The sequence below is a fragment of the Squalius cephalus genome (genome assembly GCF_949319135.1).
Source record: "Squalius cephalus genome assembly, chromosome: 22".
Lineage (NCBI taxonomy): Eukaryota > Metazoa > Chordata > Actinopteri > Cypriniformes > Leuciscidae > Squalius > Squalius cephalus.
Window position 1 is genome coordinate 4,227,464 of NC_137143.1, and position 15,422 is coordinate 4,242,885.

Genomic DNA, 15,422 nt, shown 5'->3' on the forward strand with positions numbered 1-15,422 from the left:
CAGTTCACATACAACATGCTTTCGATGAAGTAGGGGTGGGCGATAGGACCAAAATCTTTTAATAAGATTAATTTTAGAGTAGTTAATTTTTAAAGAGTACCGGTAATTTTATTTCATGATAATGATAATAGATATAGTTATAGTTCATTTGATTTAAATAAGGTTTTTATGATATCAAAATATTTGATACCATTGAAATTTTATAATTCTTATCACCATTTTCAGTATCGTTTAAAAAAACTAATACTAGCCTAAAAAAAATACTAGTCTAACTCTCAAGCTTATTGAAGACCAGTAAACAGTGATAAATGAAATAGACCTAACTGAAACATTTCAAGCATAAATAAGAAATACTACATAAAATGTATAAAGCAATCAAATGTATGAAAAAAATAAACACTGCATAGTCTTCACTGTAAAAATTAAATATTAAATAAATTAAATATACTTAATACAGTGAGAGATTTTTTTTCTTTTGTTGTTGTTTGATCATCAACGACAGATCCATTATACTCGTGCGTTTTCTTTACTTCAGACAAATTGCTGTTTACACTTGCAAATACATGGTCATTTTGACACGTAGGTATGTGTATTTAACTGTTCTAGCCCATTTATGCAGTAAAAAGCACTCAGTTCAGTTCTCACATGCTCTACGAGCAGCAGCTTCATGTCGTTCAGAGAGACAGCGCGTGCATATTACGAAATGAGTTCTCTTTCGATGCTTATTGCGGTTTAAAAGGCCTATTTATAAATGGCATTGTTAAAAAAACGCATGCAAACGCTAAGCTTTCCTGACCGCACAGCAAAATCACGTGACGTGAGCGTAACCATGATAGAGAAGATTGTCCTAAATCTCTACCAGTATCTCGCCCACCCCTACGATGAAGCAAGTTGATTATAAAGATGGAACTAACAGAGTTCCACAGTCATGAAAGTCAGGAATTTTTTTAAATTCACAAGCATGGTAATGAATAAGTCTGGACAGATCATTAGTTAGACCTCAATAAAAATTCACTAAAAAATAATTAGTTGGATATGTGCCATTTTGCCTCTTTTCCAGTGTTTTAATGCAGAGGCCTCAGAGCAAACCGCAGCAGAAGTGCATGACCCAAGCTGTCCAAGAGCTCAGGAGCAGTTTATTAAAACTGTCGGCTGCTCTGACAGAGTTCTTGTTCTGTTTAATGAGGTTGTGATGTTTTCCCCAGCCACATAAGTGTATGTTCTTATCTCTTAAGTGTTAGACAAGCATAGTCAAGAGTATTTCTGTTTCACCAAACATTGTGTCACAGCAAGATACACTTCAGATACTCCTGTGAGCCAAGCATACATGAATGCACATTAAACCAGGCTACAAAAAATGACGTGGACGTTTGTTTGACTAAAAAACGACTTCTTGAAAAACAAAATGTAGGTTTAAAGTGAACAATATATAATGGAAATTGCATTACACTGTGGCGTACAGTTAACTGCACTTAATACACACACACGTGTGTGTGTGTATATATATATATATCCATCCATCCATCCATCTATCTATCGTTCTATCTATTTGTTTGTTTATCTATCTCTATCTGTCTGTCTGTGGTTTTTGGAAGACAGTATCTATCTATCGTTCTATCTTTCATTTTATATAATGTTCTATCTATCGTTCTGTCTATCTATAGGGTCTTTCGCACCGGGTAGTTAGGAACGCAGTTATTGGAGCTAGCCACTTGGGCCGTTTTGCTGGTTGCATTCGCACCGCCAGTAGGCACTGTGACGTGAGCCGCGCTTGTTGTTGTGACTTAGTTTGACAGCGCTGAGAACACCAGAGCCTGAGCTAACAGCGCTCGCATTCTCCGTGTTCATTAGTGTACGATCTGTTTAAATGTCCTGTCTAATAAAGTATATGTACAAAAAAGTAGACAGTATATGAATATGAAAAGGTTTTAGCGTATGCCATGTGCTTAATGCCCAATGTCGCTTGCTGAGCAGAAATACATAATCATGTTTCAAGCTGTGTTGGATTTTCTCCTCAGCGTAAAGGTTGAGAGCTCCATCTGTCACTGTTTGCCATGTTTGTAGAGCTAGTTTGTGGAGCAAATATATAGGCTATAATCTGTTTACACACGCTTTTTAAAAATGGTGATTGGTGAGTTCTGGTGTTTCGCATGCGTTCGGTCAGTCAGCGTATACGAACGTCCCATAGTATAGGTAGTTCCTATAGTGCTGGTTTAGACCGACTCTGAAGCAGGAGCTAAATTAGTTTCACTAAAAGGCGTTCCTAGAACTAAAATCGTTCCTAGTTCATGCAGTTTGAACACGCCAAAAAACAGTTACTTCTGCCATTAGTTCTAGGAACGTCTATTTGTCTATCTATCTCTCTATTTGTCTGTCTGTCAATCTATATACAGGGTTCCCACGGGTCCTTGAAATCCTTGAAAGTTTGTGAATATGAAAATTAAAATTCAAGGCCCTGGAAAGTTTTTGCAAATACACATACATATATACAGGTCCTTGAAAGTGCTTTAATTTATTCTGTGCGAGATGTTTTCTGGGAAAAATTCCATCTTATTCCCTCCAGTCCGCTAATGTGTTATTTCGCCAACACTTTCTGTCCTATGCATACTAGCTTGCTTGATTTGTGTTAGTTACGTTAAGTGTTTCCCGCGTGAGGTACTTTGTGTTGTATGTTGCCATGATATTCACGCACGCACAAAACTACTACGATGATAGTACCTCAACGTTTCATGCAAAAGTTAATATCAGATCATTTTAGAATACAGTATAGGATGTACCGAATATTCTTCAGTTTTATGCAAAACAAAAATACGACAAATATAATATCAGATCTGTCATATGGCCAAAAATCTATGCAAAAACCCTAACCCTAACCCTCTTTTTTGCATAGTTGTGTTTGACACATAAAAAACTGTAACAATGTGTCTTACAAGGTAACACGATTGCTCTCACTTGATATGTGTCCCCACATTGAGTCCTTGAATGTGAGGGTATTGGACCTGGAAAGTCCTTGAATTTGAAGTTAACCAAGGTGTGGGAACCCTGTATATTCTCTCTGTCTGTCTGTGAGTGTGTAACCACAGGTGCTCTAGCGTTTATAATTCCGCAAACACACTGAGCCTCATAAGAGCCGGCCCAGAATGTGTGTGTTGTTGACTCTAAAATGGTCTTTCTCCTGCTTCTGTTTTGCTGTAGCTAAGAATGCTGCGGGAAACCTGTTACTCAACCCCCTGGAGCCGCTAAACGCTGATAAGATCCAGGTGAAAATCGCTGACCTGGGAAACGCCTGCTGGGTGGTGAGTCTGGACTTTTCTTTGCATGTATAACACAAAAAACCAGCTCAATCAGAGAGTTAAAGAGAGAGTCCAGCCAAAGATTCTGTAATCATTTACCTTTAATTCTTGTTGATTGATGCATTAGTTGAATTGACTGATCGAGATGGTGATATCCTCATGGGATTTCAGTGGTTGGGTCCTCCTAATGTAACTCTCGTTTGTCATCATCAGCATAAGCACTTCACCGACGATATTCAGACGCGGCAGTACCGCTCTCTGGAGGTGTTGATTGGCTCAGGATACGGGACCCCAGCTGACATCTGGAGCACAGCGTGCATGGTGCGTTTGAAGGTTTTTTGATAAGAAACACTGATTTTGATTTTGAAATATGGATTAAAACTCCACTGGTGAAGTGTGCCGTTCCAAAACATCTTAGTCTCTCTTGCAAAACTTAGTGCGCTGCCTTGCTGTGAACTGCCTGCATCCTAACAAAGCACTCTACACAGGCACCAACTTTCCATGACACAAATAGCTTTCCATGTGGAGACTTGACCGAGTTTGGTGTTAGCCTGTTGCTAAAGTAATGACCCGATACTCCGAAAGAGTTTTGTTTTAGCATGTTGTTAAAGTAATGACTCAATACTCAAATTTTATTCCAAAAATCCAACATGTGAGATTTTCTTTAAGATTTTTAAACCGTAATGAACAGTAAGGTCAGACCCACAGAAAGAGGTTAAACTCCATCTGTATCAGCATTTCAAGCCCGCTGCGTAACGAAAGAGTCTTATCTCGGCGTGGCGGCTTCAGTTCGGGCAGGGGTGAAGGTTGGTTTGGCCTTTCAGATAGCAACCTACCATCTAGAGAACTGGATCCTAGGAACGCTGTGTCCGCACACACACACACACACATACATTCATCTTCTCAAAGTGTGTCTCTCTCTAGGCATTTGAGCTGGCGACAGGGGATTACCTGTTTGAGCCTCACTCCGGAGAGGATTATTCCAGAGATGAAGGTAATTATTCTTCCACAGGCTGCCAGGGTTCACACACTTTTTTACCAATACATTTCCATGACTTTCCCATTTTTTTTTTTTGGAGGCAATATTCATGACCTAATGTTCTATGAAAGTCTATGTATACATGCAAAATAAGCAAATTTATCATATATCTTAATTAAAGTTAATGACTATTAATGCTATTCGATTGCTAGCTATTTTTAATAAATTCAAGCTGTGACTGTGCCAGAGGTTACCCCACGCAGAGGACATACCGTCATGCCATTGAATGCCCCAATGTATTGAAATTTGTTTAAAAAATATTAGCAATTAAACCAGGGCATGAATTTTGTTTTGGATAATGTCATTTAAAAAGCATATCTTTATTTTTAACATTACAATTATCTCAATTATATGTGTGTGTTTTTACTTTGGAGTAATTTTTGTGCAATATCTTACACACAACACAGGGAAGCTTGATTTCAAATTTTGAATTGAATTTACAAAGTCAGTAAATAGTCAGAAAAATAAAACAAATAAATTACAAGCAGTTGCACAAATAAATACCATAGAATAAATAGAAATGAATGTTTTTTTTAGGTAGATCTAATAGTAGTGTTCAGGTACAGAAATATTACAAAAATGAGTACTCAAATGTGGAATAACACTGGATAGTTTCACTGTAAATTAAAAACAGACTGTTTACGTTCACTGAAGACACAACCAACTTTGTTTACGAGGATACACACCAAGACCGGCGTTTTGAGATAATTGTTGTGTATTTGTCCATTTAAGAGCAATAAGCCACAAAAAATCACTGTTTGGTACTTGCGAGCTGTTTGCGATGCGGCTTTATGTGTGCGCTTTGGATGTGACTGAGAGCGCACAGAAAAGTTAAGCACTGAATTAAAAATATTGCTTGGAATCGCTTAAAAAAACTTACATTTTTAAATTGACAAGACTTAAATAGACATGCAAATGATACACTTTTGTGACGATGCAACACTGTCCCGGTTGGGCAAGTGATGATTCCATCAACTGTCCCAAAACGTGAGCGAAAGTCTTGTATCACCGTGTGCAGATGCAATGTGCCGATGTGAAGCCATTCGTCTTATAATAAGAGAGAGTGAGTGAGCGAGAGAGAGATAATTGTGAAACAAATTTCCATGACTTTTCCAAAACTTTTCCAGGCCTAGAAATTGCTATTTTAAAATTCCATGACTTTTCCAGGTTTTTTTACGACCGTACGAACCCCATGGTTTGGATTCCGCCAAGACAACTTCTCCAGACCCGCAGTGAATCAAAAACACATCGGGAGAACAAATCACACCATGCCCTTTAATTAGCACTTGAACGAGAGCCATTGCAAGTACACTAATGACGCCCAGTGCATCCATTTCTCAAGCGCAGTGTAATATTTGAGCTGTCATTACGGAGGTGGCACTGGGAGTTGAATCGCTGGAGAGGTTGCGGCCTCTAAGCGGTGTTCAGAACGCCTGCAAAAATCTGATGTTTTGCATCTCCAGATTTTATCTAGATGGGTTTTTGAAAGTCTGGATTTCCTCAAACACACTGGTCCAGCTGACCAATCAGAGCACACTGTGCTTATCAGAAGGCGGGGCTTCATAGAGACAGGAACAGAGCGTTACTGACAGACTGGGGAAAGAGGAGCTGCAACAATGGAGAATGTGTTTTTTGAACATTCAAGCATAAAATCCTATTCTAGTAGAGGTCAAAAATCAAAATCAAGACTTTGTAAAACAGCTTAATATGCTCTCTTTAAAAACTTCAAATAAAAAGAAAGACCCATTATGTCCTCTTTAATATACAGGTACATAAGGACTTGGCATGTCTGGTCTTAATAAAACATGTTCACTAAAATCAAGGACAAACATAAGTTGGTGGGATCGTAGATGACCAATTCAAGTCAGTAGTTTTAAAAGTTCCATCTAATGCTTGTTGTGAATGGCTGTAATCGCTATCTTCTGTTTCTTTTGTAAACAGATCACATCGCGTTGATCATCGAGCTGCTGGGGAAGATTCCTCGGAAACTCATCATGAATGGCAAATATTCCAAGGAATTTTTCACCAAGAAAGGTACATCTGTCAATAGACGCTCATCACATGAGTAATTGCTCAGCTGATGTCTTTCACTTACTTGATAAACTTGCCCACAGTGTTCAGTAGCTTTGTGTGAATGTCAGAGTGATTAATGAGGTATGTCAGCGCTGCCATTAATGGGATGGCCATACATTTTTCTGAGTGTGCGTGAATGTCGCTGTGTAGTCTATTTTCAAACTGATAGTTCTCACTTTAACTTTTAATTGGATGTGTCCATCTATTTATGTGTGTGCTAGGTGACCTAAGGCACATCACTAAGCTGAAACCGTGGGGTTTGCAGGACGTGCTGGTGGAAAAGTACGAGTGGGCCCGAGACGAAGCCCAGAATTTCGCGGACTTCCTCATCCCGATGTTAGACCTCATCCCAGAGAAAAGAGCCACGGCTGCCGAGTGCCTCCGTCACTCCTGGATCGCCTCCTAGTGGCCAAAACCCTCCAAACCACACACACACACACGCACACACACACACACACACTTCTCTGAACTCATGAATGCTCACCACTGACAGACACTGTCTTAAGAGCCGTTCCTGGTGTCCCGGCAGATATTATCTGCACGGACGAGGAGGTCCGGTCAAGCAGATCTAATCTGAATCCAGTCTGCAAGTCGTCGTTGCTTTTTTACGTAATGGGTATAATTTGAGTGTACCGTCATTTCAGTGGTCCGTGCTCTTGCTGATTTATCTAACAATCACTTTTCTATCAGTTTCCGTCATATCACAGGATGGTTTGAAACGTGTCAGGATTGATTTATCTTCTCGACAGGTTGGACTTTGTCAACTTACAGTGTCCATTTTCTTAAAAGCAGGAATGTTTGGAGTAAAACGGACTCAGTAGCTGATTGTAGTTTTTCTTCACCGTATTAAGAAACGATTGCTAATCACAAGTTCCTTCAAACTGTTTTCCATATCTTCATCTTTACATCGATGTCTGAATGAAGGGAGCATGAATGGACACTATTGAAGTTCTGAGTGTCTTCAAATTGAATGTGAGCTACTGTACAGTGCAGGAGAAACACACACATGTATTTTTACCACAAAGGGCAAAAATAAAAGGTTAGAATTTCTCCATTTTGATTTTTATGTCACAAAATCCATAAAGGACTATCATGATTAGAATAACTCATTGTATAACAGTAATAATGACGTTTAATATGTGAATGCCAGGGAGGAGTTTTGGGATCAAGGTTTTTTTGAGTTACATAATCTAAAATCAGTCAGAACATTTCAAATGTTGTACATACTCATACCAAAGAGTTGGTTCGTCACACGATCAGTGTTGTACAGTCTTAAGCCCCATTATTTGTGTACAGTTTTGTTATAAATGAATGGCTTAAGAAAAATGTTTAAGAATCACTGATTCAGAGATGCCTTGAAATGAATCTGCAATGATCTGTGCATCTTTCTATGCTTCTCCTTCCCACAGTGTTGCTTCAAGCAATATTAGTTTTTGTCTCTGGATGAAGGCCTTGGCTTTCTCTTCGTTTGACCTTTTAACCCCTCACGAACATCATCTGCTTCTCTGCTCTCTCCGTTCTCATGAATGTCTCTCTGCTTTTGCTTGTTCAGCACTGAACTAAAACTGTTTCTGTAGTAACTTTAAATAAAGTTTTTGAAATGGCTTTTGGGACTTCGAAGTATTTGTAGTTCAGATTAACGGGAACACAATAAGGTTTCATTTGTTAACATTAGTTGATAAAGTAACAATGAACAATACTTTTATCCATACATTATTAAAATCCTTAACGTTAATGCACTGTGAGCGAACATGAACATTATTGACTAGCATTAATTGTTAACCAAAGAGACCTTAATGTAAAGTGTTACATGATTCACTTTGCCATTTTGATTCATATTGCAAAATAATAGCGTGTCCCGTTTCATTCCTGAATAAATGAAGTGCATGTTCATTTTAATTTGTGCGTCGTAAAGCGAGCTTGTGCTTTCATGTCTTCACAGAATGATTATAGTGCAGTTATAGATTTTTATGATTAATAATTCCATTTACAAGAAGGAGATTCGGAGCGGCACTGACAGGGTTCTCGCTAGTTGAACAAAGATGGATCTGTTTTGTTGTAATTGTGGGGAAACGTGTGGTGTATGGTCTCTTAGTAGACATGAACATTTAAATGAAAGACATAAAGAATTGATTCAATCATGAATGGCTGAGCTTTTAAGCTGATTGGTTGAGTGAGCAATTCAATGATTTACTCGTAACAGAGGGTGCTTCTCAATCGCAAGGCTATGAGAGTAGCCTGGAATATTCTCACTCAAACCACTGACTGCTGCTGCTTCTGACTGCTTTTACAGGGAATAAAGCTGCCCATAACTACTGCTCTAGGATCAGTTTTCACCATAATAATAGCATATATTAGCGAAACCGATTTGGTGTTTGCGCTCTGTCAAAGGTTTCTATTTACAATGTGTTTTTGCAGCGATCAGCAATGCAGCCAATCACGAACATATCAGTTGAGTTCTTGAAAGCAATGGCCGAATCAGACGTGTTTAAGTTAGGATCCACTCCAAACACGCCAGTGCACGCTCACGAATCCTCTCATTATAAGTTAACTTATGAGGCTAAATAATAGATTCATTGTGCAGTCAGCTTCATTGATTATATCAGAACTTTGTGGGATCGCGATGAATTGAGATGAGTTACAGTGATTATTAAGGCAGCGCTCTATATATAATCCATTCAAAATCTGAATAAAACTTTTGTTTTGCTGCATTGCATTAGGTAAGACAATGGTTATTTATTATTCAAAATGGCTGCCATGCCAAATCATGCATATAGTATGATTGCTTTTCTGTTTAAAGGGTAACTCTTGCCAAAATGCAACCTAGGCTCTTTTTGTTAATCTACCCGAGGCAAACTTTCGTTTAAAAGCATAGTTAGAATGGAAACGCCAATTTTAAGTTTGACCGTATTTTCGTTTTCGGTCAAATTGCCTTTTGAATGGGAGTGCTTGGGGCACTTCTATGATAGCATCAAAAATGGCTATTTTTTAAAAACTAAGAAGGCTCGACACAACATGAAACTTTGCTCTCAGTATCACCAGGGGCTCTACACATGAACTCCAGCATTGAGAACATTGTTTGTGTACACAGAGTTTAATAAAAGGAAAGATTTTGATCAACCCACAGTATCTGTGTCCGCCGCTAATCAGTCAAAAATAGTCGATCTCTGAATGCGAATGAACTGACTCTGAATCAAAAGGCAATTTAACTGAAAACGAAAATGCGGTCAAACTTAAAAGTGGCATTTCCATTCTAATTATGCTTTTAAACTAAAGTTTGTCTCGGGTAGATTAACAAAAAGACCCTAGGTTGCATTTTGGCTGGAGTTACGCTTTAAATTAAAATGGTTTGTGAACATATCGCTGCTTTAATAGCAAATCATTTATGCTGGGATGTGTAGGTTGTTACTAGACGACACGTAACTTAGAGGAACTAAGTAACTAAGAGGAAGCGCGTCCGCCTTTAAGGCTATATCTCGGCTGACTCAGTTTAAAGGATCCTTTGAATGCTCTCTCCGCTTCACATTCTTCATTCTGCATGTTTTGAAGGATACATCAATATCGTTCGTGTCCTCCAGTCGCCCACAATCCTTTGCATTGCACACATTCCAATTTATAAGGAAAGAATTACCAGAGTTTGTCCAATTTCACTGTCATGCAATCATTTTATTTATTTATTTTGGAGATCAAGTCAATGTTTTGTTTTGTTTTGTTGTAAATGAACCACGTAATGCTAAACTTGTTCAAGAGTGTTGATTAGGGTTGGAGTGAAGGACTGAAGTTGCCCATCCCTGATCTACGCCGTATTATTCTTCTATTGGTCACACATGATACAAATTCACAGGTCAAAGTTCACCAAACTTGTACTTTGGAACTCAGCAGAGTGCAAGACTTCTTCACATTGGCTTGTGTTTCTGGTGTCCAGCATTCACGTGTGTATGAATGAAAAGTGCAGTGTGATCGCCTCCTGTAACTTGCAGAAAAAGCCACTGAACGAGTTAACGAATTAAAAATGTTTGAGTCACTGCTATGGATGAAAGTCCACACCATAAAAATAAAAATCAGCTCAGTAGTTCTTTCTGGTTTACTGCTTTAATTTTTACTAAACTCAAAGGAATTTTTTTTAAACAAATGCTCTTAACAAAATACCTCAATTTGGCCTTGGTCTCAAAATATAAAACATAGGTATTTATGCAGTTTATATATTAAAAAATGTTTATATAAACCTGAAAGATGGTAATAACCTTTTACAGACACAAATGGATGATTAGAGGATTATTGTCCTTCATATTCCAGAGATGGACAGAAAGCGGTCTGTAGAGTTGATGATGTGCAGAAGTCTTCATGCTTCCTCTAAAGAGAGAAAACAAATATTATTAGTTTACCAACAACATTCACCTCAGTGTATGAGAAATAATAGAACCGAAATGACATGATAAATAGTGTTTTGCTGAGTTGTTCAAGTGAATAATCACACTAATGAAAGGCGCACACAAATCCGTCGCGGAAAATACAATTATTTCTCCTAGCACTGCACGCTTGAAGTGGGTTCTGTGATCATAGAGCAAACAGAAATCCTATGCACATTCAGGACGTCTCTTTGGACATTTTTATTTTTACACAGCACAAGATTTAAAAAAAAAAAAAAAAAGAAACGACAGAAGATCCCTGCTTGCCCACCGATGCTATTTTAAAGTTCCTCCACTGCTCATACAGTCAATCGTTTATAGCCTAACACATCCAAGTCTTCTGGATTCAGAGCATACCTTTCTTCCCCTCCACCTGGAAGTCCTCTGGCAGAAGTTTGTCTTGCCGGTTTCCCAGTACGAAGGCCAGGAAGGATAATATGAGGGAGTCCATGATGCTGATGATGGCCAGTATGTACGCCCAGCGCACCGTACAGTTTCCCAGTGTGTATTTATCCGTCCGCTGTCCACACATCCTCTTCACCTCCTCCGAGTCCCAGCCGTCGGGGTAGATCATACAGCCTACCACCATGCAGGTCGCTGGATATGAAAAAGATACCCAGTCAGAAAAATATTACAAAAACTTACATTTTTGTGTAGGGTTATACAACATTTGTTCCGGTCCTTAAATTGGATTGGCTAAGGCGCGTTTAGCACTTTGGCGCGTTTAGCACTTAGCCGCGTTTCCATTACCCTTCAAATTGCGCAATTTAAAAATTGCTATTTGAAAATACGCTTTATGGAAACACGTAAATTTCGCAAAAACTCCCATTTATCGCAAAAAAGTTTTTACGCTCGCATGAGGGTTTTTTTCAGGCAATTCGAAAAAGAAATATTTCGCAAAACTGCAATGGAAACAGTTTTTGCGCATGTACAGGTCACCAGACGTAGATGACGCGGTGTGTTTGGACAGAATACAAGACAGAGTTTTTTATTAAATGCATAAAAGACAATAATTACAGCAATAATGGATTCTAAACCTCAAATAAATGCCACAATCAAGACCTCGAAGCAGATATGAGGGAGAAACACCCAAACACCTCATATGTGCCGCTCTCAAGTAGGTATAATAAGAGTCGTTCCTCGCCATTAAAGGTAGGGTAGGTAGGATTTTTATAAAAAAACTTTTTTTCAAATTTGTTTAAACTGTCTTTATATACCAATACATAATTAAAATGTAAGTGCTCTGAAAAAGAGAGTATAAAAATCAAGTGACTGTAGACCTTTTAATCTGCAATAAACACAGCTCATTATTTCCATCCGGGACGAAACAATTGATTGGTTTGGGCAACTGTCACTCTCTCTCGCAACCATGGCTACCACCCCTGTTGCTAGATCTGCCCATATGCGCGCGCACCCGTTTGATTTGAGGAGTGCAAGAGAGGCGCGGAACCTACGAAGAGTAAAATTATGGCAGAGAAAGAGCATTCAAAATTCAAAGCACCTGCATATTCAGTCAGCGAAGGCAAAAACTACTTCCTCGGACCCTGGTTGCCCGCACTCTTGAACGACCTCCTCTGCTTCGCCCTCGACCCCGGACCTGTCCTCGAACCGACGAAGCGGTACTTGTCTCCGGAGTGTAGTCCTCATTAGAGTCAACAATGTTTTCATCATGGAAACTCGCAAAACACCGTATATGATTTGAATCTTACACGAAATTCACCTTCATCACAGTGTAACTGATGGTAATGGAAAAACGTGTATCAATGCAACCTGTTTTTAGCTTTGCCTTATAAATATAGCTCGTTACCTATAAATATAGCTTGTTACCAAATCAAACAAAGTATATTTTAAACTTTACCAGTATCGATATGCTAGCTTGATAGTGAGTACTAAAAGAAATCTTATTTGTTTATATTTATAGTGATAAAGTTAGGTATTTTATTATGTGATTCTGACATGGTCACTGCATGCACTGCGCTCTTCCTCTCCACTCGTCTCATTTAAATAAATGCGTCTTCCAGCTGAGCCTGAGCGGTCGGCGTCGCGCGTTCATGGTTTTGGGGGCGTGGTTTTGGAAGGAGCTCAGAAGGGAGGGAGTGGAGTGAATGGAAATAATTAGCTGTGTTTACAACAGTGGTGAGAGGTCTACAGACACTCGATTTTTATACTCTCTTTTTCAGAGTACTTACATTTTAATTATGTATTGGTATATAAAGACAGTTTAAACAAATGGAATGTTTTTTTTTTTAGAAAAATCATACCTACCCTGCCTTTAATGCTTGGAAAACGCACATTCATCTCCTCCGATTAATAATAATGGCCAGTGCAGTGGCTGGGATATAGTCATATAGTACATAAACCTACCAACGTCTGTTGCCATGTTTTTGGAATGATTTTACTTATCGCGAGAGGGAAAAATGAAGTTTTAGTCGCATAACATCGTTATGGAAACGCCGTCATTTCGCAATAGTTTTTTGTCGACATTTAGAAAAAAATCGCAAAAGTTTTGCGCAAATCTGTAATGGAAACGCGCCTACTGTTTGACTCACTCCGCTTGTTTGCGTTTAGCTGAATTCCAGACAGAAATAATTTTTCAGTGACCGTTTCTGCATGTTACCCTAATATTTGACGAAATGTCCAATCGTTCCCTCAACCGAGAAACGCCAATAGTTGACGAAATGTCGTCGTTCCCTCTGCCGATTCATTCAGGAAAGTGTTGTGAGTCTGACACACATCGGCTGCTTCAGGGGTTCAGCTTCGGTTTAGTTTGGAATCGTTTAAGGTCCGGCTCAGCAAGATGTTAAAGAAATTAATACTTTTATTCAGCAGAGATACATAAAATTGAACAAATGTTCCAGTTAAGACTATCGATTTCAAATAAATGCTGTTCTTTTGAGGTTTTTCAAAGACTCTACATTTTCTACATTGATAATAATAAGAAGAAGAAATGTTTCTTGAGCAGCAAATCATCACATTAGAATAGAATGAAGACTGTAATAGAGAAATTTGCTGCTGAAAGTTGGTAATAACAATTTATGATCAAATAAATGCAGCTTTGGAGAGCATAAAAAAAAACTAGTGTTTTTACATGGTGATGCAAAAAAAGCTAATGGCGTTTCTAAAACCTATTTTCTGTTTATTGAGCTATAAAAGCTGAATCATATTCAGAAAACATCAGCATGTTCGCTTGTGTGCTATTTCTCAATAAAATGCAGATATGTTTTTAATTTATATATATTTTTAAAGGTATTCTTCCTAAACAGCAGATTTCCTCAAACTCCTTACTCCAAATAGTTTGATCATTATTATTAAATCTGTCTTTAGACAATGGTGTACAAATGTTCAGTAATTATTGTATACATTAATGTTTGAATCTATACAGCAAATTAACTTTCAAAAATAAACCCGCTCTGAAAAAATATCCACTGGAGAAAAAGCATGACCTTGATTTCTCTTTTATCGTTGTCAAAAATACTCTTCAAGACCACCAGAAATACTTTGCATTGGGACTGTTGCCTGGCAACTTCAGCCACACTTAACTCATCATTTATTATTCATATGACAATACACTCTCTGCAGGGCAGCTGGTGCTGCGGTGGATATTGCTTTACACACACACACTCTCTCAGTTTCACACTCACTTTCTTTTAATGAGGATGCATTGCAAATGCAGTGTTATGTAATATGTTGTGATGAGAGGGTTATCTGTGTCCTCAGTGATAACTTCATTAGATAAGACAAGACTTAAAGCATTATATTTCGCAACACAGCACGAATATATTCCACTAATATCCTGTAAAGCAGCACGTCTAGTCTGACATTAGGATGTGGAACTATCCAGGGTGCTGAAGTCCTGAGGAACCGTTTCAATTCAGCCTCAAGAATACAAATGAACTTTTAAAGCATTTGAAGAGTTCATTAGCACTTTATTATAACTTTCATATGCCATTAACACCCAGTGTATTGTTATTGATAAACAGTCTTCAAAGATGTTTGTTTTTGATAATTGAAATAAAGCTGCAATAAACAATAAATCATTTTAGGAAAAAAAAACTTGAAATGTTGCCTTGTCAACTAACTTAAATAAAATTTAGTTGAAGTACTAAAAAATAAAAAAAATAAAAAACTGAAATATTTAAAAAGCAAAAATGAATTACATATAAAATATAAAAACGATGATATAAATAATAATAAAAATGACACTGCACTTAAGACATTTAAAAATGACAATGTTATTCTATTAGATAAAATATTAAATTAAATCTGCAAACAGATTTTTTCACTCTAAGTCAAAAACAAATCAAACAAACAAATGCCACTTGGAATGATATTTTCATATAAAAAAGGGATGTTTTTAGGAAAATATGTCCAAATACTTTTTGTGGCCACTGTATATAATATAATATAAAATAAAATAATATAATATAATATAATATAATATAATATAATATAATATAATATAATATAATATAATATAATTTAAAAGTCACGGTTAGGTGGTTGAGAAAGGCGCACGACGAATGAAATGGTGAGAATTACAAAGTCCTTTTAATCAAATAGAGAACTCGGACGAGAATGATGACGTTCACACGAACAATAACTGTTGAG

General features: G+C 37.7%; 2 protein-coding genes across 7 annotated transcripts in view; one reads left to right on the forward strand and one right to left on the reverse strand.

Annotated features, from left to right (window-relative positions):
- The window catches only part of srpk1b (SRSF protein kinase 1b), a 49,828-nt gene extending 41,818 nt beyond the window's left edge, over positions 1-8,010 (forward strand). For all 6 annotated transcript variants that reach the window (XM_079857200.1, XM_079857197.1, XM_079857202.1 and 3 more), the window contains 5 exons: positions 3,196-3,296; positions 3,507-3,614; positions 4,218-4,287; positions 6,274-6,366; positions 6,627-8,010. In XM_079857200.1, coding sequence (XP_079713326.1) covers positions 3,196-3,296; positions 3,507-3,614; positions 4,218-4,287; positions 6,274-6,366; positions 6,627-6,811 — 557 coding nt within the window. In that variant the 3' untranslated portion in view covers positions 6,812-8,010. The remainder of the gene's footprint in view (positions 1-3,195; positions 3,297-3,506; positions 3,615-4,217; positions 4,288-6,273; positions 6,367-6,626) is intronic.
- A 2,633-nt stretch (positions 8,011-10,643) lies between these two features.
- The window catches only part of lhfpl5a (LHFPL tetraspan subfamily member 5a), a 5,615-nt gene continuing 836 nt past the window's right edge, over positions 10,644-15,422 (reverse strand). The window contains exons 2-3 of the mRNA XM_079857203.1: positions 11,172-11,411; positions 10,644-10,758 (exon numbers count right to left, since the gene is read on the reverse strand). Coding sequence (XP_079713329.1) covers positions 10,748-10,758; positions 11,172-11,411 — 251 coding nt within the window. The 3' untranslated portion in view covers positions 10,644-10,747. The remainder of the gene's footprint in view (positions 10,759-11,171; positions 11,412-15,422) is intronic.